At 42.1% G+C, this 25463-nt stretch overlaps 1 protein-coding gene across 2 annotated transcripts in view; it reads left to right on the forward strand.

Annotated features, from left to right (window-relative positions):
* The window catches only part of LOC147678108 (hydroperoxide isomerase ALOXE3-like), a 136423-nt gene that overhangs the window by 59316 nt on the left and 51644 nt on the right, over nt 1-25463 (forward strand). The window contains exons 1-2 of one of the 2 annotated variants that reach the window (XM_086945967.1): nt 315-494; nt 19270-19474. In XM_086945967.1, coding sequence (XP_086802093.1) covers nt 348-494; nt 19270-19474 — 352 coding nt within the window. In that variant the 5' untranslated portion in view covers nt 315-347. Of the gene's footprint in view, nt 1-314; nt 495-19269; nt 19475-25463 lie in introns of those variants that run through there. The other variant, XM_086945968.1, reaches the window with a different exon arrangement.

The following is a 25463-nucleotide window of genomic DNA, read 5'->3' on the forward strand; positions in this document are numbered from 1 at the left end:
AGGTGTATTGTTACATGCGGTCTTGTATTTTCCTGCTTCTGTCATTGCATGCAGAATATATAAGTCGGAGGCACACTATGCTAAGCACGGATGTTTAGCTTACGTGTTTTTAAGCCACACCCTTTATTACATCGGTCACGGCCTTTTGAGACCCCCCCCCCCCCCTTTGGTAGTCTCCAACAGCCTTTGAAGTGCCCAAGTCTTTATCAGATGTACACACCTGGCAGGGAGCAAGGCCGGCCTCCCTGGGTGTGAAAGGGGGTGGGTTTTGATAACGACGCTGCTGCCTTCCTTTAAAAGGCCCAGTTCAGTCCCTGTGACCCAGGACCGCAGAGCTGCTCTCAGACATGGCTGACTACAAGATCCTGGTGGAGACCGGCAGGGTCCTCCTGGCCAAGACTATTGACCGCATCTCCATCACCCTGGTGGGGTCCCAGGGCCAGGGTGAAAAGCGCCTTCTCGATCGCTTTGGACCTGATTTTATTCCAGGAGCTGTAAGTAGGAGCAACAAACGGAAACAATTGGGCGCAGGCGCAGAAGAGGGTGCTGGAAGGTGTAAGGTGTGATGTATACGTAGTTACATGCGTACTATCGTTTATGTTCATGTGCAGCATCACGCTAACCGGAGCATCCGTGCAGGCCAGAGCGCGCGGGACCACTAGTTTTGTGTCACTGCGGGTGTTTGGCGCTGCGCACCGTGCTTGTCGCTCGAGGTGCCTGCGGTTAGTTTCTATGGTCACCTCTCGCTCGCCCTGCGTTCCGTCACTCACCCCAACTCTCGCATTTGTCTGGATTGCTTTCCCAGGGTGTATTGCTACACCCGCGATTTTCTTTGTCCGGTCCTGATCGTGCTCCCTGTTTTTTTTCTGGCCGTCTCTCCTCCCTTTCTCAGATCACCACCCGTTGCGCTCCCTGCTTCATTTTCTCCTCTCGTTCTTTTTGGACGAATTGTGGTCTCGCCCTTACAGTTCTGGTGTTACACTTTTTTTTATCTCCCGAAAAATTTCTGGTCTCCTCTTCCCAACATCAAGCTGTTTAAACTCCCCGCAGTCTACTTACCAGACTCCGAACCCCCTCTTTCTTGTTCTCATAAACTACTTATTTCCGCACTTTTCTTTCTTCGTTTCTACACTCCAGTTTTGTTTCTCCTTTCATTGGTTCTTCACTCCAAAGTGTCTCCCCGTTAAACCTCTGTACTCCTCCGTTTCAACAGTTATCGGTTTCACAACGGAGGCTACAGGAAGCTTACAAAACAGCCACTTTGTAATTCACGATTCGAGCCAGACCCAGCCCACCATCCCCTAAACCCTCCGTTCAAGTGCACGAATAAGGCCGGAAAAGTTTGTAGTCAATGAAAAACATACACCCACCTTAAACGAATCTCTGGGAAATGCTTTGATCTGGTAGGAAAGCTCAGCTGGTTAATGTTCCCACAGCAGGTTGCTTAAGCGCTTTAGAAAGGAATAGGTTTAGTAATACTCAATCGTCCTGTACCCAGTGCAAGTTTATCTTAGTAGGGTCATTAAAACAACACTTTCCAGACTGGTAACGCTTCCATTGCAGCTCAAATTATTTGAAATCTTTAACTATGAAGTCCCTAATAAAAATGTAGCATTTGTGAAATGTAATAAGGCTTCCACATATCCTCTTAAGGGAGATGTTCGGCTCATAGTAGTGCAACTAATTTAGGAACTTTTCACTACCAGGTCAAGTAAACCTTAAAAGTACTTATCTAACCTTTTTAAATACATAGCACACTGCCCTCTGGGGGTGCTGCCCTGTGGGGGGGACATGTGTATTAAATTGTGGTTTGGGCCCTGAGAAGGTGTATCTTGCCAGGTCAAAATTACAGTTTAAAACAGCCCACATAGGCTGCAATGGCGGGCCTGAGACCGGTGTTAAAGCTGCTTGGGTGGGTTGCACAATCAATGCTGCAGACCCACTAGTAGCATTTAATTTACAGGCCCTGGGGTCACGTAGTTTTACTTAACTAGGGACTTAAAATGAAATGTGCCAATCGGGTGTAACACAAATTTACCACGCCTGAAGGAGAGCACAATCACTTTAGCACTGGTTAGCAGTGGTAAAGTTCAGAGTCCAGAAAAGCCAACAAAAATGATTTCAGAAAACAGGAAGGTGAAAGCAAAACCTTTTGGGAAGGGGCCATGTCCAACAGAAGTTGGACATCATTTCTGTTAATAAATAGCCTCCTTTAGAAATGATCCCACATTTACAGTTTGGAACATTTGTAAACAAAAGAAATACAATTAAGGAGTTGAGAAAATCCAGAGCACAGGTCTTGACGATACTGGGCTGGACTTTCTCAAACCCTGTCCCAGTTTTTGGGCAATATATCTGGAAAGCACATTTGCATATTACCTAAACCGGCTGCATCCCAAATACATGGTAGGGGAGTTGCATCATTCCACTTTACAAAAAGGGGGCCAGGAATGATACTAAGAGTAACCATCCTATAGACATTTTTAGATGTAATTGGAAATGTCTTTGCCAAATGTCCAGTGGCGGCTCCTCTATGGCAGAGGAGTGTCGCCCCACTGCTTTCTCAAAGTGCGAGAGGCAAAAAATGGAAATAACTTCTAGTTATTATCATTTTGTTTCGTGGGTGGGCAGGGCTGCGGTGGTTTGCCTCCTCCTAAGTGCGCAATGGCTGTTTGGTCATCCCTCTCGGCAGCCGAAACCAGTCATGCACACTTTCCCCTTCTCCATGCAGGCTGCATTACAGCCTGCATGGAGAACCTGCCCAGTTCTCCAGCCCCTTGTTGAGCGCTGTCACAGCGCTCAGACTAAGCACATCGCTGCATTGCAGCGTTGTGATTGGCTTAGGTGAGGGAGCCTGGCTGCCTGCCCGGACTGGCCATAGCGGGCACCGGGCAATCCCCCGGTGCGCCGCACAGGTGGGGGCCGGTTTTGGGCCCCTGGGGGCAGTTTGTTACAGGGCCGTTTTTGTAGCATAGCTGCAAAATCGGCCCTGTACCAAAACCGGCTGAAAACCGGCCCCGTCAAAGAGCTCGGCGGCACCTCCTGTAAAATGTCTTGATTTGTTTTCATCCTATTAAAATCGGTTTATATTACGCTTCAGAATTATGAAAAAAGTGCTTCCTCTGGGCCTTCCCAGCTCCTGATATATTTTGAAATATTTATACAGTTCATTTACTTGTATTTTAACAAAACAAGCATTGGCATAGCCAATAGGTCTTGCCTTTGGGACCTTATAAATGTTTAGCCATGCAACAGTTGATGTTGTTGCACTAAGGATATTGTGCTGCCTAACTAAATATTTAGAAGATCCCGAAAGTGAGACCTATTGGCTATGCCAATGCTTGTTTGAATCTGTGGCAGGCCCTGTGAGAAACTTGCACTGCCTTCATCCTCAATCGTGGCCCGTTATCAACACCTTGATGTAACTCAGTTAAAAGTATGCACTAAGCACCATATAAGAGTGACGTGCTACACGGAAAAAAAAAAAACAGGAACACAACATCCTGGAAATGGCTAGCACCACAGGAGAATGCGACATTAAGTAAAACATGAAATAAGAAAATGAACTAAATCACGGACATAGACTACCCTAACGTTTTTAATATTCATTGCGCATAAATCGATTAATATTTTGTAAAGTTATAATTATTGGGGCCTTCTCTCACTGCAGCCTCTCTCAGAAGCCTTGTCTCTCTCTGTGGCCATCTCACTCGAGGTCTCGCCGGACAGGACAGGACACTCCTCCCCCTCCCTGCATGACCCCTGCGTAGCTGCACCTCCAGGCCTGGCTGCCCGCGCCTGCAATGCCAGTAATGCAGGGGAATAACCCTTAAGCGCAAAGAGGATATTGCTGGCGGGCCCCAGGCTACAGCCAGTCTCGGTTTCACCCGGGCTGTGGAATCAAGCGGGACCAGTGGGATTATGAGGAGGGGGGGGGAGGGGGGGGGGTTGTTTACGTCCGAGATTAACTCTGTTGTCAGCTGAGCCCACTTAAGAGAGTGAACACACTTATTGTTAAACGAGCAAATGCCACTTCGGGTAGGTTGACATACTTCCCAACCAATCGAACTGTTGACCATTCACTTTTATCACACCATTGTTAAACCAGATCTCAGTTTAGAGCAGATCTAAACGACCTTGCTACATGTGAAAGCTTGTTGGTGAGTGTAGCTGTGCCCTGGTTGAGCGCTTACAAGAGCAAGGCCCACGAATGTTGAACTGGTCCAGCTCAATTAAGGGCCAACGTTTGTGACCATTAGTTGAAGTTGAGCAAACTAATCTGTACTGATTGAGGTCTGCTTTAAGAATGGGTGAGTGCTCCCGGTTGACTGCTCACCTTTACTGAGGGCTGGAGAGGCTGTCTGTCTTTACCAGAGCTCGTGTCATAACAAAGAAAAGCAAGCATTAGGAAATCCAATAGGTATGGCATCGGCCACCAGCCTCTTGGCTTTGCCAAGGCTTGTTTCGTTCTGCCATGGTTTTTGAAAAATGTTGGGGAAACAGCTAGTCCCTCACCAATCTGTCCTAGCAGGGGACAAACTTATGACTCCACAATCCCCAAAGCATTTCACCTAGAGCGCTGCAATATCCACAGCTTTCTAGGCACACGCATTGGAAACGTCTGAAATCCTAATTTTGACGATGGAGAGGAAATGCAGGGTGAATATTGCATATGGTGGCATGCCCTCACTTTTGTGAAATATTTTTATTCTTGATATTCATGGGCAAAGTACTGTTCCCGTGGAGTAGCTCATTCTCGTCACCAATTTTCAGGGGGTTCAATTTCCCTCCCCACATTTGAAAACAATTAATTTCTGCTCTTGGCAGGAGTCCATTGTGAGCCATTGCCAGGATTTTAAGGGGTCGGAGGCGTACTTAAGTAACAACCAAAAATCTGACCGCTACATAACTTTGCTACAGCTCATACTACTCACCCCTTGAGTGGGAGTTACTCACACGCCAGATTAATTCACAGGAGGTAATATTACACATGAATAAAATGATTCATGAATGTAAACTGTTCCAAACGTAAATTGAGCCTTTTAGGCATGTTAGTCAGATTTACACACTCAAATGGCTATGCATAATGAGCCAGCAAATCTGCCTCGGTGGTTATAATCTATCATGGGAGATGAATTACTATTTTAGAAATTAACAAAACTCTTCCAGGATACAAAAGGAAACCTGCATATGTTACGGCTTACCAGGGTTATTTCTGGGAAGGTTTTGGGGAACACCATTAATGCACGTGAAAACCAATCATAAGCATATCTTTGAATTCAAAAAAACCAAAATGCAAATGCCTTTTGTAACTTTTCTCCAAGGGGAAACCTTTTTTCCTTGTGGAGAACAATACAGGTTTGAGGGAATTACTTACCTTTTCCCGTCCTGGAAAGGGATTGCTCTTGACTGGAGTAAATCTTCAACATTTTCCAAGGTACAAAGTGGAGACACATGGTCTGTGAATGCCCACAACGTGTACGCTGCAAGGAGTGCACCTGCTTTAGAATGGCCTCTTCCCATCCACTAGAGTAAAGTTACTTATATAGGCAGGGAACTTGGTGTGCGCAAATCCATGACAGAGGGTGAAATCAAATTTCAGGAATCTGAACAGTTTTGCAAGTTAATCTGTTTCTATGCCAAGCTATATGCCCATCTCCGTCTCAATTACAGGGGCAAGTAGTTTTAGGAATGATGGCCATAGGGTGTAATTCTTATTGGGGGTTTAGGTAGCATGTGCAGTGGCACTGGGTAAAAGGGGCAAAGGAGCAGACTACACCTGAGAGAAAGCTGGGTTTTATTTCTAAACCGAATGTGAAATGGCATTGTCCTGCCTTGGATTTCCCGTCACGTAACAGTTACACCATTTATGGATACAGCCTACACTGGAGGACATGGCATAACGGCTAGAGCGGTCGGCCTCGAAGGGTTCGAGTCACGGCAGGAACGATAGTCATCCTGCGGTTCTGGACAAATCATTTACTTTACCCATGCCTAACCAAATGAATGTGTCCGTCTGTAATGCAACTGGTGCACGTCCAAAGCGCTCTGATACCCTGGATAGAGTTCACGCTATATAAAACTCCCAAAAATGTATCTACATACCTGGCCATTCCACCGCTCTAGCATTTTCTTTGTAGGCTGCAAGGTCAAAGGCTGTTATCAGATCCGGGTGTGCTGCTGTGATGCAGCCACGCCCCCACTGGCCCATACTGGTCACGTTTCCTGCAGTGTGGGGTGTTTAAATGTTGGTTATAACATTTGCAGTCACCATTGCATTTCTGGCTACAAGATCCAAAGAGTTATCAGTGATTTCTTAAAGACACCGCTATACCTGTAAGCGATTCTTTTCAAACTATAATAGCGCCTTATGTTGGTATCACCGTGAGCTGCACTCTAGGCGCACTGCTATAGTAACCTTCAAAGTGGTGGGTACCAAGTCTAATGAATCGAAGCAGGAAAACCTGCCTCCCTCTGAACATCAGAGGCCAATTCCCCCTTGAGCTGTGATGACCGTGTGGTAATAACCAGTATGGCAGGCTGCTGGAAGCAGGGGCGAGCGCGCCTCGCACGGCAGCCGGGAGGAGGAGGGGGGCTGCGCGAATACCTTGCGAGAGCGATAATTGCTTTGCTACCATATGGCAGCGCTTGCTCCCGCAAGTGAATCGCCAGACTTGCACGCATTGCCATTTGAAGGCAATGGAGCATGTGCACGTTTTTGGCTGAAAAGCGATAGCTAAAGGTCTTTTTGCCTATCTAGCGCATGCTCGCTGTGTAGGCGAGACCTAAAAAATAAAACTGGCATCCTACAGCCTTTCCTTTCAGCTCACTATACTGCTAGTAAAATTGCCATAGTTCACTTAACAAAATGCTCTAACTACTAAAAGTAAACCTAAATCTCCATATTAAAAGAATAAGCAGCAATTTGTCAAAAGACACAGCCTGACATTTTACTTCTGCCTGTGAAGTTCCACAAATGTGTCCAGATGAAGCCAACATTTAAATGGCATCTTTATTGCTCGTTCACCTTTTAAACTCCACCATGGTTATTTTAGTGATTCTGCAGCACCCTCGACTCACACCAACCACACCCCTACGCTTTGGTGTGGCATAAAGGGTTAAGATGCACTGCACAAATGCAATCTATCTGGAATAGACAAAAAAACCCTACAATGGTAAGTTAACTTAACAAACCTCAAATACTTTACAGCTTGTATGGCTTCGGTTAAAGGGAAATTTATCTTGTAAGGCACAACCAAAGGTACATTATACAAATTGTAAAACTTTGCTAACTTTTGAGAGGGGCAAAAATCACAAACTTGGCAAAATTGTGGAGGTGCCAAACTTGCACACTTCCTTGACCACCCACAGTTCATAATTGCCCAACACAGTTAAGTATATTTAGAAGCCATTTTAAACGTGCACATGAGTATACTGATCGCTGCTATTGTGCAAACATGAATTTCTGTGAAGAATCCGGAAGTGTGGCTGGGGTCCAACCACAAATTGTACAGAAGGTATGAGATTAGCAAACTGATCCAGGAAGCAATAGGAAATGTACTTCCTCCACAAACTGGTTTATTACAGAAATTGATCTTTAAGTGCCCTGTAATAGGAATGACGACCTTGTTGACTAAGAACTCTTGGGCTAAAAGAGAATTACAGAACAAAGACTGCTTACCAGCAATATCCGCTTTCCATGAACGGATTCCGGATTACACAAGAGGTTGATCTCCACAGTCCTAATCTACGGCCATGATGAATGCCACACCAAAAGCTGAAGGCAGGACCGAGGCACTCGGGTGCCTTAAATTACAGAAATATTGACGCTAAAATGCATTGTGTGCAATTGTTCTCTACCCAATCAGTCTGGATGTCCATTCTACAAAAAATTACCATCTTTAGTTGAGCAAACTAAAATGAGTCCTGATGGGGCACTCTTGCCTAACAGAGAAATGTAGTAAAACCTAAATAGTGAAATAATGTATAGGCAAAGTGTCATTACACTCACCCCCTTACAGGCGATCCAAGGGCAGGCTGCTGTACCAACCTATGCTGCCCTGCCCGCTTGATGACCAAGCACTGTGGAGAAACAAATCGGCGCTACCCTTATAGGAGTGATTTCTCCCTAACTGGATCACGTGACACATTGGTCCCTTATTACTCGTGCCCCTTTCAGGGCGGAGCGTAGCAAGGCAAGCCCCTGGTTGTTCAGGCCACAACCGCCCGAAGGACTAACTGGGCGCCAACGTAATTACTCCAGTACTTTCCTCTGAGGCTCCTGGGATTTACCTCTGGCACCCCTAATGTGCTCTTGCAGAGCTACCTTTCTGTATCCATATGCTTCCAGATCGCCCTGTAACTCCGCCTTCAATGACAAAAACATTACAACTTTCTATGTACTTCACCTGCCAACCCCACGCCTGGTAAGCGGTAGGGTGGGAGGCGGCGTGTCCGGCGCAAAGAGGACGCCAAGATGGCCTGGGGACGCATGAATACTTCCCCCACCTCCTCTGCGTGCTAGAAGTGACGCGTCTGGTAAGGGGACTCCTCTTCGAGTCCCACATTATTAGTGGGGGTGGGGAAGTGCGCAAATGGCACTAAAGAGGCCGCCTGTTTAGGGTGACCCCCTGCGAGGACCGCAGGCAGCCGCATTTCAAACTAACATGTAGCCCTCATTCGCTTCAACTACCACAAGGCTTAGAATGTCAGAAATGACATGACCTCACCAGTACCCCATACAGCTGACACAAAATCTAAAGATGAGGGATTCAAATCACATCTCCACGTGCACTGCAGAGATGTCCTTCAATGCGGTGCGATACAACAAACCTGCTGTGCCCTACTTAGGTCAGCATTGAAGACTTCAGTCACACCTCACAAGATGAATGGCTGTGACGTTTGAACTGCGCATGCTTGAAGGGGCTCATCAGTACAAGTCCTCCTGTGAGACATGACCAATCCTATGACGTGGGGAGCCCTACGTTGAAGAAGGAACGAAACGATGATATGGGTAAGTACTAAACTTTATTTGCAGAATACAGCAAACGAGGTCTCTACGCCAGCTGACCAAGTCTCCAACTGGCACTTACAGAACACTCGGTAGAGAACCAAGAATGTCTACAAACATTCTAGAGAAATAAATACTGAAGAGAGAACGTATTTACAACACCTTACCACTGTGAAACCTCCAAGCGAAGACCGATGCATTGGCTCGTGCCCTCCTGATCTAGCGGTTACTCGAATGACCCATGAACAAACAGTGAGTAAGTTGACTGGTCTTCAAAGCTCGAGCGCAGACTTAAAAAAACACCCACCAAACCAAAGGCTTGTTGGGTCGAAGGTTTTGTAGATCTCAGAAAGCACAGACACTTTAGTGCTTAACTGTGGCCCAGTCCGGTCAATGACCACATAATATTATGGTGATACCCCTCAACAAACTGCCGGTCCAAATCAAAACACATTGAAAGTTCACACCCACTTCGATGACGTTGAATCACATGAATGATAGCAAAGAAACGCAGCAGATGCCTAATCCAATTTCTAGAAGGTGAATACAAGGCAAAACAAACTCCCATGCTGCCAGATAATGTTTGAGAAACACTGCCCATTTCTTAAAAAAAAAATGCTGCTGGTTGCTCTTGCTGACTCGCCCAACTTCAAAGCAGTCAGTACGAAGGTTCCTTGTTTACCTGCAGCAACTCCTAGTGTTTCCACAACTTATCTAAATCTGTTTCAGCACATTGAGGCACAAATCAGTTCATCAAGTTCATAGAATGGACAAGAAGGTCCAACGTCCCAGACTGTGCAGGCTGTCTAGGTGATGAGGGACACTGGTGGGGCTAACCAGGGTATTCCTTTTCCTTCAAGCTTCAGATTCCTTCGTTCCAGTTTCTGCAGCGGGTTCAGATACACTAACTTCCACAACACGTCAGTTCTTTCTTCAAATTGTCTCCAGTGAGTATAGAAGATGGTTTATTAAAACTTAGTTACAGGTTATTATGATAAGTTTTAGGTAAGTGTATAGAAGACAGCCTCACCAGGAGCAGACTCCCTGCTGCTGCCCAGCCTGTACGCTCCAACTGACACCAGACACCCAGGCATTCCATGCCATCACCAAGCATTCGGTACAAAAGGGGGGGGTGATGGACGGAGCATCTGAATCAATCAAACACTCTCACCCAGTCAAAAGATCTGGGTTTAATCCATCACCGTTCTTTAGCCCACTCTGCCACCCCAGTTCAGACATGACTATATGCAAATCAGTCTGACCCTGTGCCTCATTCAGCATTCCACTAAATCACCAAGCACTCCAGCACTCCTCCTGGCTGAGCAGTAGGGAATGTTCAACTAAAGGAAGAGTGTATGACAAAACCAGATGCAACACTATTCGTATTGGGTCAGCTGTTTTCTTTCATGAATCCCTGGTTTACTGTTGGCAGCTTGGCATATGTATCAGAGTTAATCAGAAAAATGCTTATGGTGCATATGCCATAATGCCATCACAGTTGATAATTTAATTTAAAAGTAGATAACTAATAAGTACAACAAAATAAAACTTTTCCAGTCAGTATATACCCGTCGGGTGCAGGCCACACGCATGTAGGCACTGAGGCCATTTGGTGATTAAGTGCAGATGGATACAAGCTGTTGGTTCATATTTTATGAAAGTTGAGAAGGACGAAGATCCAGTCAGTGGACGATGGAGCAAGGCTCGGCAAAGGCCCTTGGTGGTTCCCAGTAAAGAGATTCATCTTCATTTAGTAAATTATTTATACCTGTAAATCTTTAGTGGGGTAAGACTTGGAACTGTACCAGTGCATGGCACCACGAAGCTTGGTATCATTTTCCCAGACCTGCAGTAGCTTCAAACTTTTAAAAACCAATAGCTCCTAGAAACACAAAATTAGAAATTATAGACATCCAAGTCCTTTTTAATTTTTTCTTTTTTAGGCAGTATGGGAACTTTATCCCTATTCAGATGTGAAAAAAAGTAAATTTGTTCCTGCTTAGTATGTAGGTTTGCACTATATAAATCCAAAAACTAACTGATACAGTGGAGTGCTGTACAATAATATCGGGGCGTTAATTGAAGGGTTGAATACCAACCTCGAGTAAGAACCACAATCCTTGCCTGGGTGAGCCCTTAAAGCCACTAAATTAAATATGGTGGGGGGAGGTTTGGGTCAGTACTCTTTGGAGGCCAGAGGTGGATTAAGGGTGTGTCCGGTTTGAGCTGGTCAGCTAGTAATACAGGAAAATGGCCTAAGGAAGCATGTTGTCTCTCTAACTCACAGGAGGTCTGCTCAGACTGCAGGTCCAATTTTTTTCTCCCCCTGATCCATAAAGTGTTCTCTGAAGGGTAATGAGGGTGTTGCATTAATGCCCAGTGCCACACAGTGGGTGGGGAGGAAACCCCTGACCACTCTGTAGTCAAAGGGGTCAAAGTACCCATGGGTGACCTAAAACACGTAAGCAGTATTTCATATGTTCTAATGCAAATAATGAAACCATGTGTCTGGTGTGGATCCGCACTTGCCAACTCTGGTCGCACTCCGCTTTGAAATTGTGATGTTTTTTTTTCACCATGTTTATTTGCCAAATAAAATAAAAACTTGTTCTGCAGTTTTCTTATTTTGTCATGTTTATTCACACAATTGTTTTAATTGACCACTCTTACTCAATAGTTATCTCATAAATGACTTCTAATCATTGGTCACCATCGCTTGAAATATCCAATTGTTTAATACGTATCCACTGCTTTTTGGGTTGAGGACCCTTCTTTAGGGGCATCTGTGCTAAAATCATCAACTATAGATCTCTATATTGAAGAGCTGAATTGAGCTGACATGTAATCTATCTCCACAATGCGCATGCGAGTGTGTTACTGTAGTGGTTGGGGAGTTGTGTCTAGATTCTGAACAATGCTTCTCAGTGTTTAATCTTATGTATGTGCTTGTACGTCAACCCATGAGGATGTATGTCATTACAACACGGGCTTTACACCGCGCTACCATTACGACGCAGCAATCACAACACAAGTCGTTACAACTTGCGCTGGATTTATGAATAGTATGATTTACTATTCCAACTCCAGCCCACGTAACAGTAGGGAAGGTGGTGGAATAGTAAATCATGCTATTCCTTAATATATGGTAATTAGAGTGAGCAACCCAGTAAACCTTTGGGGGCTTGGGTAAAAATATAATAGAATGGGTAAAATTGCCTCCAAAGGAGTTTGTTGTCTTTAGTTAAATTGACTTAATTATGGAACTGAGTCGAATACAGGTAACTTAATTGTCCTGAACAAGAGTGATTCCAGTTGATTTAAAAAAACATTCATACACTTATAATTGATTAAACATGACAATACTTAACAATGAGACAAAAACAAATAGACGTGTATAGGCAAAAAAGTGAATTTTATCAAAATTAGGTCACAAAGGGAAATATACAATGCAAAAGAAAGTATGCAAAACAGGAATACAGGATATATGTCTGAAAATAAATCAAGATCTCTGTAAGGCCTGTTAGCCGCCTATCCAAAATAAAGATTAGAAGAATTTTCTTTTGGATAAAGCTGAGAGTCGACGTTTCGGTCTTTATGGGCAACTCTTCAAGACCATCATCAGGACAGTAGATAGTAAATATTGTAACTCCCTAGTAAAAATAGAAAAACAATTTGACTATGATCTAATAACTGATTTAAACATTCATTGTTGCGCTATACACATTTATAAATAACTAATGAGAAGTTAAAAAACACAATGCTAACATAGACCATAAGAACACACAGTGAGTACAACAAAAAGCAAATTCAGACGTATTTACAGTGCATCAATTCATTGCGAAATTCAATATATCAAAGAATTCTCAATCTGAACCAACTAATGTGTGACGTGCCCCTATTAATAAAGCAGGCAGTCAGGCTCTCATATACAACTTATAAGGAACATATTGCTGACTTTCAATTGTATGACTTTCAGTTGTATGGCTTATTTCGCTAGATACTCATTTGCATGGCTTTCTAAATTAGAGGTACATTGTTTCTTTGTCATGAACCTGAGATCAAGTGTCAGGAGCTCATTGCGCATGATATTAACCTCGTGATTTACTGCGGCCAAACTACGTTCGTTATGTTGTCAAATGTCTGTACCTTAAATCGATAGTTTTGCTCCGTGTATTTGGAGAGAGGCGCTATGTAGAGCAGAAGCAGCGTTGTATCTGTGGACATTAAAGAATGGGGAATGTATCAATACCCACTTCTATCCTTTTAACTAAGGTGGTTCAATATTTTAAAGTAGTGCCGTTACCTATTTCATGACGTAAAGGTTCGCTTTTAAAGCTTCATTGGTCGAATCTTGTACTCTCTTGCATGGGGGTCGCAAGGAAATTTCGGAACGTATAAATAAAACAATCTATAGGAATGAAATGGGTGAAGTAGTTAGACCCATGGATAAAGAGATAAGTCTAAGTTTTAAGCCTGGCAATATGGTGCGCAGATCGAGTAAATTTACCTTTAGGCGTATTTAGAGTAGCTATCAAGGCTCTCTTCTTTAAGCTCGCTCCTCGCAAAAATGTCAGAGGGGGCACAGTCAATGATGCATTCGACAAGGACCAGTCTAAAAAAATAAAACGGGTCAAGAATTTAAATGACAAAATGCAAATCTAAATAGCAGGGTGTAATTAAATCGAACGAGCGTGTGGACAGGGAGCCTTTACCTGTTCAAAGCATCCGCGTTCAAGGAATGTATCCGCCGTTACTCCGCAAGCAGAAAGCTGCAATGCGGAATCGCGTGTTTTTAAGGCTGAATTGTTTGGAAAACAAAAGAGGACTACTCTGCCTCTTTCTTGGGCGCCATCTTAGAATGGTGATAGTGTGTCGGAAGACGATGTTTTTAAAAAAAATATATATCGGGTGTGCAATTATAAAGTTATAAAGTGAGTTTTATCTACTCCTAAATTATGAAAGTATGTTCACTAATATAACTGTGGAGAATGAAAAAATGCCATTGCAACAATGAACATTTGTATTAAAAAGCGCTACTAGAGCGCGATAGTGAAAGTTGTATAAGCTTGCTATTCATATCGACACATAGGATTTACAATTTTGTGTACAAGAAAATACACTTCAAAACAGTTTACAACATAATAATGCAATTCATTGGTTAGACAATCTTGAAACTAACAGCAGCTAGTGTTGAAATTCAGACCAGTTGTTATTGGAGGATGCTAGTAGAAAATATGTCTCACACTATTGAGTGATTACAGAAAAACAGGTTAATAACAATTGAGCCAAAATTTTATTTTAGGCATGCCAATGAGTGCCATTCAGTGGCAGAGTTTAATCCCTTATTTACTGTGTCCGTGATTCATATCAATTTGCCCTCTCTTAATGAGTGTTCTGTCCACATTGTTGTTTCTTTTATTGGGTTTGATGACCTCAAGGACCCACCAGATCATATCGGTTTCTTTATGGCCAAAACAAAGATAGTGCTCCACAAGTGGAGCATTTTCTTTCTTGCACCTAATGCGTGATTGGTGCTGTAGGATCCTTTTTTTGACAGGTTGAATTGTTTTACCAATATAATGAAGATGACAAGGACATTGAATACAGTATATTACACTGGTTGTGTTACAATTGGAAAAACCTTTAGCTGTGAATTTAATCCCATTGATTTCACATGACTTAACTGTTGTAGTCGTAGAACATGCTGTACAGTTATGACATTTGAAATGACCTATAACAGGTGTTGTTTGCAGCATGTTGCTCAGTGAGTTTTTTTCAACCGGTTCTTCATATGCGTGAATCAATCTATCACGGATATTGGTGCCTCTTTTGAAGGCGAACAGTGGTTTTTTCGCTAATTCAGGAATGGATGTCAATAAATTCCAGATCTTTGTGATTATTTTTTTAATGATATTAGAATGGGTGCCAAAAGTTGACACACATACTATGTCATTTTTGTTCTCGCGCTCACGGACGCTTAAGAGGGCCTCGCGGTTGTAGTACCAGGCTCGTTTCATGGATTTACGAAGTAACCGTGCGGGATATCCTCGTGCCATTAGTTTAAGTTTCAGTTTGTTCGCCTCAGAGAAATAGTCGTTTTTAAAGGTACAGTTTCTCCGAAGGCGGAGAAACTGGCCAAAAGGAAGGCCGTCCTTGAGGGCTTGAGGATGATGGCGTCCATCCAGCGCAAGTCGTTGTAACTACTTGCGTTGTGATTGCTGCATCGTAATGGTAGTGTGGTGTAAAGCCCGTGTTGTAATGGCTGTTTCCCACCCATGACCGCATCTTTCAAAACAAAAGTGCAACATCAACAATGTGAAGTGATACCAATGTGGCCTATAGCACTTACGCAACAGAACTTTTAACATGACTCCAAAGTTCATATTCTAAAATCACCCAGTCCTCCTCCAGAGATACCACTCACCATGCAAACCTACCTGTGCATGCAATTTTACCAGCAGTGTAACGAATTTCTCCTTGTACGCACTCACCAATTCCATTCGGTGACTGCAGCGCGTCTCCCGAACAGTTAGTAAACCATTAGTGGGAGGAAGTGACTTCTCCTCTCTGATGCAATCAACAAATGCATGTGTGTGTGTCTTAAGTGAACTGCATCCTCATACGCCATATGCAATACCTCCCTCTTAAAGGTGCATCACACTTATGTTTCAATTCTGAATGGTAACTCTTAAACAGATCTAAAGCCTACAACAAATGTACATATTGACACAAGTAGGTGGTTGTAGGATGAACACATTGAATGTAGAATGAAGCATGGCATTGCTACACAAAAAATAGAAGTACTCTTGAATCATGATTAGGACATGTATGTTTGAAATTATTTTTTGTGCATTTAAAAAAAAAGTGTATTCTAAACTGTTCATCCCTAAGGACTGTATGGTTTCCAATTTCTTGTTCAAAAAATTCCGTTTGCGCCAATTGTTTGTGAATCTTAATTGGGCTATGTTATGCCATGCTTCCAGCAAATACATGTCTAAACTAGAGTTCTTACTTTGGTTTGGGTATTGTTTTTGTGTTCTGTGCTGAATGTTTTAAGTTTCCTCTGTTTAACAAATTTATAGTTTGCCACATGGGCACTTCAGGGCATAAATGTTTGTTGTGTTGCATGTGCTTGAATGTTGTAGTTTGATTCTTCAAGGCAGATCTAGCTTTCTCAGTATCCAGGTCCTCCTTCAGTTTCCATTTTTCAGGAGAAAAATTGTATTTAGCAAGTAACCACTACTAGAGGACATGAGGTTTTTGTGAAATGGTCTTGATGTTATTCCAATACCAATGATTCCAAATAAAGTTTGGGGCCAGGCTCTCCAAATTTACAGTTCCCAAGGCCGAAGTACTCATCCAATCCGCTTTAGTGGGTGGAACATTTTTTCTTGCATTATGGCTGCACAGCATGTACTGTTTACAGATGCTGGTCTACCCCTGGCTGTACACATTTACAATACTTATCTTCTACTAAAGCTGTTTACACTGGTTAAGCCCCTTTCACTGTCCACACTTCAGGAATAGTTAAACCATAAGAGAGGATCTCTTCCATGGAAACGGCAAACCCCCTTCTAGCAGTATGGCGAATGCTTACTTTTTTATTATTTTGTTGTGTTCAGCAGATGCTTCGGCCTTTGAAAGTTTGAGGCATTTCCTATTCATGCTTTTGAACTTTTCTTTGCACTTTGTAGGCATTATCAGATCAATTGTACTACTATGCAGGGAGTCACAATTGCAGTTAAAAGGGGCTTGATTTAAATGGTGCAGCAGGTGCAGGGGCACAAGGGCTATAAGTTATGACTCCACTAAACACCAAATATTGCTCAATTTGAATATTAAACCGGCAGTCCGAAGTGCAGTTGTCTAGCGGAAATTAGGACTATGGTTTCAATATTGCAGGTGCTCTGGAATCAAACTCTAGACACCCAACTAAACCGATTTATTGCTATATTTTACAACCAAGCAGGCAGTCACAATTGTAGTTACCTTTCAGTTAAAAGGGGCATACTTTGAATAGTGCAGCGTGTGCTGGGGAACTGGGGCCAAAAGTACTAGGGACCACACTAAACTGAGATTATAGCAAAATGCTACTACTAAACAAGACAGTGGCAAGTGCAGTTATCTGGCACACAATAGGGTTTTAATTTCAATGGTGCAGCAAGTTCACTAGCAAAGGACCAAAAGCTCTAGGCACTCCACTAAACACCTAATGTTGCTATATTTTACTCCTAAACAGACATTCATAAGGGCAGTTATCTAGTAGGCACTTAGGTCATGATTTCAATAGTGCCGCAAGTGCAGTGGCACTGGGTTTGAAAGCTCTAGACACCACTTAACACAGCGTATTGCTATATTTTACAATTAAACAGGCAGTCACAAGTACAGTTACCTTACAGGCAATAGGGTGATTTGAATGTTGCTGCAGGAGCATTGGCATCTGGGCCAAAAGTTGTCAAAACTCCTCAACACCAAATATTGCTATTTTTAAATGCATAATATTGCTATCACAGCAATTCATTCGATTTTCCTCCTTCATTTAACTTTTCAAAATATTGCTATTACTCCCACTTTTCCCCCTCTCTCTCTCCCTCCCCTCTCTCTCAGCAGTCATCAAGCACTTTGGAAATTTGTCAGTGGCACACTATTAGTATTCATATAACCCTCATATTTAACAATCTAATTACTAAAATGTTATAAAGAATTTAAACAAAATATGCATATTGACTATCGGTAATCTTAAATTTGTACTAAGCCACAAACTCCATGACACCGAATATGCCTTGTGACCTATTTAGAGCAATATAGATGTACATGTGTATTGACTTCATCGTAATTGGTCATTTTATGCACAATAGATGCAAAAAAGAAAAAAAAAATAGAAAAAGATAAAAGAAATGCATGTAAAATGTGCCCTGTGGCTCTCAATATAAAGAATATATGCCCCGTATGCAGTATTGGGTTCTTCGAATTGTAAGCATTGGAAATAAAGTTCATAGAAAATAGTCTTGATGAAACAATGATTGCATCCATTGAGTGCAGATCCCCAAACAATAGGGGCAAACATCAGTTTTGCAGTATAGCAAACTATTTCCTCAATATTCTTTAAAGGTAAAGGAGAGGAGGAAAACCTTTTAACCAAGTGGTAAGACTTGACATCACATTGCCAGCTCTTTTACCCTAATGAAAAACATAGTTCCAAATGCCCTTCTAGACTGCATATCCCGCTCACCCAACGTGAAAAAATCCATACATAGTAAACATAATATATAACCTCCACTAAGTAGGTACAAAGTAGGAGTTTGTATTTTATTGTATACAATACTAGACATTACAGTAAGAACTGATTTTGCGTATGGCATCTTTTCACACATACCTGTACGGTTAGTGTTCTTTTTCTTTGAATGCACCAATGTTTGGAAAGGCTTCAGCATAAACCTGGAAAATGTCTAAACAAGGGGTCATCAGGAAGCGCCCTTGTTTGAAACTGTCTTACACCCTCTCAAGTAAGGGTTATGCAAATGTAGCTAACCAACTAGTGGAGGCATCGCCGTAGATTTGCCATGAAGGTTTTCCTTGATCTGGAGTTTACTTAAATAGTATTTCTGAAAGGGTATAGCTCTTTTGCTCTTTGCTCCTCTTACCAGCAACTGTGCTTTTTATCCTGAAGTGACCAACGTCTTTCCAATGTTCATCTGTGGATTAAAATCCTTCACAGTATTGCTCTTGAATGTTAAATGGTCTGCTCCGAACTGGCCAGTGTCATTAATATTTTTGGAAAGCGTTTGGAAAATAACCAACTTGTCTACAAAATCGAACAATTTCCATTTTAGCGGTTGTGATAACTACCCAACACTTCATAGAACTTTATTTTCTCTCTAAATAACGCGATATCCAGTTCTTGAACTGGCTTTTTTTAGTTCCTGTTGCATCAATTGTTTGGACACTGGACCCCTTAGGAATGCAGGGGCAAATGAAATTTCAATTCAAATTAGCAACTGAGACTGCGAAAACAATGTCTTGGTAATCAAGTTCTGAGATGTAAGTAGAATTTCGTCCATGGTTGGGCAATCTAAACACTTGCTTTAAATATGATTAACTTGTAATAGTGAAAGTTTTCCAATTGTTAGGCAAGATTTAGAAATATAGGAGAAATTGAGCAATGTCATTCTTGCTGATATTTAAATGTCCCAGTGGCCGGTACATGTAAATAAAATTGTATTGTAAAATACTTATGTTTTTATTTATTTTATTTTTAGACTGACCTGTACCACATTCATGAAAAACAGGACTTGGGGGATATTGAGCTCATCCGCCTTCACAAGGAGCGCTTTTCATTCTTCCCTGAGGACAGCTGGTTCTGCAGTAAAGTTACTGTGGAATCTCCTACAGGAAAAATCTACCACTTCCCCTGCTACCGTTGGATCGAGGGATACCTCACTGTGGAGCTTCCTGAAGGGACAGGTAGAGCACTACTTAAAATGGAACATATGACTTAATTCACACACCTGATGTCTTTCTAAACTTGTAAAACTTGATTTTTGGAATGTCTAGTTTATCTTGCTTGTTAATCTATTTTTGGCAAAGCTAGCCCAACATAAATGTATGTAGTTACATGATCTAGGCACAAGAATTGAAACACTGGAGAAAAATCACATAGTAGTATCGGGTATGGAACGATACCCTTAAAGTCATAGAAAAAATGAAAGTGGGTGTAGTTAAAAAATAATCCAGTTTTACACTATTTTTGATGCATTTACAACAAACTAATGCAATGGCGTCTGTTAACCAAGCTTGCACTATCTTCATGCAGCCCGAGTCCTCTAAGATTTCAGCTGAAGCAAATTCGTTTTCTTCACTGTTTATCCTAGGAGTAGGGGAGCCTTCTTTGGTTAACTCTTTGCAAACCATTAGGCACAGGCGCGCAACACCCATTGCACTCACGGGGCTTCAGCCCCCCCCCCCCCCCGTCGTGTGTGCGCGCCTCGGATGAGACAGCTCCTGGGCATACACACAGCCGCACCCGAGCACTTCACAGGTCTTTAAAAGACCATTTGCATGATAATGACGCTTTGTTTCACCGCCTCTAAGAGCCCCTGCAGCTCCACTCAGCCTATTGCTTAAAGTTTAACCCCCCCTGAAATTTTTTGTTAGCCCCCCCGAAATGTGGCTCTAGTTGCGCCTTCGATTAGGCACTGCTTGTGTATGTCCTGATAATTGAGATCTAAGAAGACCAAATTGAAAGTCAGTCTCATAAGTCGAGCTTTTGATACAGCTGGAGGATGAACATTCAATACCATCTTTAAGGGTTATATGCACCACATGTAAAAAAAAAAAAACCTCACCCCCCAAAGTCAAGGCAATAAAGACACACCTTCTATTAAGATGCATCTCATTGAGGCGTGACTCCTCTAGTGACATCGCACTGGCTGGCTATGCCAGTTGGAGGCAGATGCATTTACGTATGCTTCATAGTTCTATTTCTATTACTTTAGCAAAATTATGAATAAACCATAGCAGCAAATTTGCTTGAAGTAATGCCGACACTGCTTCCTGGAACTGCAGATAATCTGTGATCAAGGGATTTGAAAGAAAGGGGTTCAGAGGCTCCTAACGTTACACTGAATTGATGCCCATCTTAGTTTTAAAAGGCATTGTCATAGCATACCACGTTTGAATATCATTGGCTCCCAAAGAATCCATTTTCATCAGTTGTCACTAATTTAGTTTAAACCATCCCAAAGTTCAACCCAGTACAAGGCTCTGGCTACAGTCCAAGCGGTGCAAGGCAAAACCTTAAAAGCTTTGCAAGGTTGAACTCTCAAATGGATTTGTTTAACAAAGCCTTTCAAGTTTAATGGTAGCAAGGATAATGGCGACCCATTTAACAGCCCTTTGGGGCAGCACATTTTCCTGGATCCTGCTCATTTGACAATCTGCTGCGATCACCCAAGGCCTCCTGACATCCCACCCCTCAATCACCTTACCTGCTCCACACTGTGGGATTAGCTATGCCATGGGGAAATTTGGTCACAAAACCAAAAATTGAGTGCCAAATTCAACCGAAGGCTCTCAAATATGCCACACTTTACTGACGTGGTGTACCTTCGCCCAGCTTTTTGTTGTAAATTGATTCTTCTTGTAATATGGCGGACAGTAGTCATTTGCCCTTCCTTAGTGTTTTCACCTTCTCAGCCTCCCAACATAAAGTCTTAAATTGGGACAAAAGTTTCAGGATTAACACCAAGAATGGACAGTGGTCCAAACAGTTTAAGCTAGTCACCTCTAGGACTATGTATCCATCTTTTGAAGTGAGATCTTCAAGCCAAAATTTCAATCTCTTTACATCGCATGTGATACTGCACTTAGTAATCTTGAAGAGTACTTATGTTTGGAATTCTATACTTTTATCTAAGACTGAGGTATTTGTAAGCAGGAAGGCGTACGTTGAACTGTCTATCTTCAACTCAGAGCATAAACCTTCGTAAAGTGAAACGTGTTGGCTGTGTTAGCTTGGAAATACCCAATAAAGAAAAATATTGCACCAATAACCAAGACCCACGGGCATCTGTTTGTTAAATGTCTTCATCCATAACAATCTGTTGCCTCTTTCTTCTGGTATACAAAGGTGTATAAATGGTAAATGCATATTTTCAGCTGGGGTTCTGTAAACTCAAAATCTTGGATCAGATTATGCTCCAGGCCTTCACTGCCATACAGGAGGTGACCATGAAGAATTAACCATATTTTTATAACCTATTTATAATAAATATTAGAATTAGAATAAAATGCAGGAATTGTTTTCTGAAGGACATCCATGGCTCGTGTAAAATTCCCGGATTCAGTAGATGGATATATTTCATGGTTTGTCCTTAAAGTGTAGTTGCATTCTGGTTTCTTGCTTTATTCTGAAAGATGTTCGGTAAGTTTAATTTTTAGGAACTACACACTGCTATAGTTTTTTGGGATGTCTAGGGCTAATTGGAAGATTTCTGTGGGAAATAAAAGTACTAAACATTAAGCACAGAAGAAAAAATGTACAGCCTGGTAGAAGTGGTCTTCCAGCTGGTTTTCTCCAGACTGATAGTGGTGTCTTCCAGGTCCATATTAAAAAGAATAGAGCTCAGACAGCAAATCTGTACCACATGTCCACATTATTAAAAAGAGGGTACAGCCTTGCACTGCGTTTACAGGGAATAAATAGACTAATCCCAAAACTATGACTTAATATAGTGGAAGTGTCTCTTGGTTTGAAATGAAGGTGCACAGACTCTGGAGGAGCTGAAAATTATAAGCAATGAATCCTGGATATCCTGGAAGATGAAACTCCCCTTCTCACTCTACCAACTATGTAGCAATTCAAGAGGCACTACTTCATGTGTGTTCGACTTCTAATTTTTTATGGCAAACCTACCTTTGAAGCAAACTGTGACCAGAGTAGAGCTTCGTTCCCCCTCTATCACCCACCTTACAGTAGCAGAAGATTACAGAAGCTGCCCCATCTGCCAACAGTAAATCATTACAGTATTTTTTTTCAAGTTACAATTTCGCTTTAGATTACCTTGGCATTAAGTATTGCAATACTTTGATTACATTTTTAAGGTCATTTTAATACACATTGCATTATTTTTTTACTAAACCATTAAACAATTGTTCTACATACCTGTCAAGGTTCAATCAAAGTTACATATAAGTCTTCTCATTTTTAGTTGGACCTCATAGCTGACTATGTATTTAACTCTGAGGAAGCTGATGTTTTCTATAGTAGGACTCATTTTCTAATTTTCATTTTCAACTCCTTCCAGCCAGTGGATGTTGCCACCGTAATCCCTCCTCGTGGTAAATTTTGAGTTTTTGTACAAAAGGGAAATTAGAAGTCATTCCTAACACTTTAAGTAAGAAATGAGGGATGTTTACCCCCAATGGGTGGTAGCTTATTTGAGCTCTCCTGTAGGCTATCACTTGCATATGAATGCTAGTGTATAGATTTTAAAATCTTTGTTATAACATTCCCATGAATTGACAGTGTGGGCCAATTATTCCATTTAGAATACTAGATGCTTTGTATCTGGGTGCAACCAGTGTCCATGGCAGGACATATTGGACATTTGGTATACAGGAATAGTTCTTTTTTGTTTTTGTTGTATACAATATTTCAAACCCATGATATTGTAGTCATGTGTGTTTTCCTAAATACCAAGAAACTCAATGCAACTTGACCTAAAACCCCTGAACTTGGATCATGTCCTACAGCCAAGGCCATGAAGAATCATGCCCTGCCCTCTCTCTGGAGTCTTTTCTGTGTTTTTCCATGTTTGATGATTGGCAGCTCTAGCTCTTTCCTTAATGGGAAAAGTTGCATTGATGCACAAAAATCTAGTTTGTTTGGCTTGAATTATTTTATCCGGGAAGATCTCTAGATCATATGGACTTAAATTTGCTGCACCAGTCAACCAAATTCTATAATGAAGTTGTAATTGTTATGTTCAAAACGATGCCAGCAAACTGGTGCAGGAAAACCCTATAGTTGTCAAATGATGGGCCTTCTATTCTTGTGGCTCGCCTGGGAACATTAAACGGCTGGCTAAGATTTTAACTGCTCCATAGAACCAAATATTATTTGGTACTAGTCTGAAGCTTTGGTTATCTGAGCAGGAGCCAGAAAGTCAGCCTTACCCTGACTCCGGATATGGATTAGGGATGAACAACCACTCTTCTCTAGGATCCAGCCACACTCCAATCGAGAACTCTTTCTCATGGATAGAGGGACCAGCGTTCAGCAGTTCAATCGGTTAAGGTGAACAGCAAAGCTATGTGGCAAACAGGTGGCACAGATGCATCTAGACCACAGTAGATAGAATGAAGGGAGAGAAACATACATTCTTTCTTTAACCAGTAATGTAACCATGCTGTGCAAAATATAATGCAAGTTGGGGAAGGGTGTGGCAAAACGACGGGAGCTGCCAAATTTTAAACTGAGGGGGGCCCAGGTTCTAGTCTTGGTGTCTGCTCAATAATCTGGGCAAACTAATTGGTTTCCCTGTGCCCAACAAAAATGAATGAGTCCTTGTGTAATATAACTGGCGCTCATGTAAAGCGGTTCAATACCGTTGGGTCGAGTTGTCGCTATATAAAACTACAAAAAAGTGGTCGCTAATGAATCATTTCTTCTCTTGGTGGCTACATAACTACACTCACTATGTGATAAAACACATAAAATGTGTATGTCCTAAATGTGTATATATTCTGTTTAGCTGAAAAAAGTCCATGCTTAATGTTGTTTTGGTTACAATGAGAGCAGACACCTCCACTCAACCAAACTCTACTCTCGCGCATCCCCTGCAAATGCAGAACATATCTAGTGGCTGGGTCCTCTGCCTCGCTTTCAAAGCCTGAAATGACTTATCCCTCCACATCAAGGCCACCTCTTCAGTTCTTGACTTCTCTGGAAACTGAAGATCTTACTATTCACCACATCTGTCCTAGCTTGGCCCACGCATGCTTTTCAGCACCTTGATATCCTAGAGGGGGAGTGGTGTGCTCTAAAAACACCAATAAAATAGGCTTTTGCACCCCACCTCAGCTGTACTAACTTTATACTAGTAATCTCACAAAGAAGCACCTTGTTAGTTACCCTGACTTTTATAGAGCACTAGGTTTTGTGTGGAAGGTAAGACTGTTCAGCGCAGAGAGAATTTCAAAGTAAGATTTCATATCCTTACTGCCATAGCTTTTCTTGCCAAAGTCCAGCTGACTCTTCAAGAACATTCCCTCAGAACTCTGTAATGTATCAAACAGCACAGAACATTGCTAAAGAAATTCTATAAAGGAGTAGTGAGAAATCTGTGTGTGCACAGCAGTACACCACATTGTCATTGAATTAGCTCAAATGCAGAGGGCATAGCAGTGTAAGTTCTATAAAGGGGAAAATATTTTAGGATTCAATCTAATATTTGTTGAAAGCATCTCCTAGTAGGGACTGTGCCCCCCCTGAATCATAAGTGGTTGGTTCAATTCACAAGTCTGGGTTGATGGTGCTCCACAGTAGTTAATACATCAGGAGGGTGATTGATGAGATTTCTGGCTGAAGAGCAGGTTAGGGACAGTTTCTGCAAGTATTCTGGGCTTTTGCCCCACTTGCATTCATGGACTGAAGAGAACCTTTGACTTGGTCCTGAATTCCAGTGGAAGCCAGTGAGCATCTAGGGAGAGCTTGATGATGTCTTAACATTTGTTGGAGTTATTGGAAAATGTAAACTACCTTGGTCTGTAGCTTGGCAATAAGGTTCAGTCTAGCAAAGTTGTTGTTGCAGTAGTCCCATGTGTTGGGACCAGGGCTCTTGTCCACTCCGTATTAAGGTCCTTTTGGAGTACTGGATGGATTTTTTGTTGTATGGAAATCTGGAGATTAATACCGGTGACCAATGTGTCCTTGTTTGGAGAGACAGGACTA

This window comes from Lissotriton vulgaris, chromosome 12 (genome assembly GCF_964263255.1).
Source record: "Lissotriton vulgaris chromosome 12, aLisVul1.2, whole genome shotgun sequence".
Lineage (NCBI taxonomy): Eukaryota > Metazoa > Chordata > Amphibia > Caudata > Salamandridae > Lissotriton > Lissotriton vulgaris.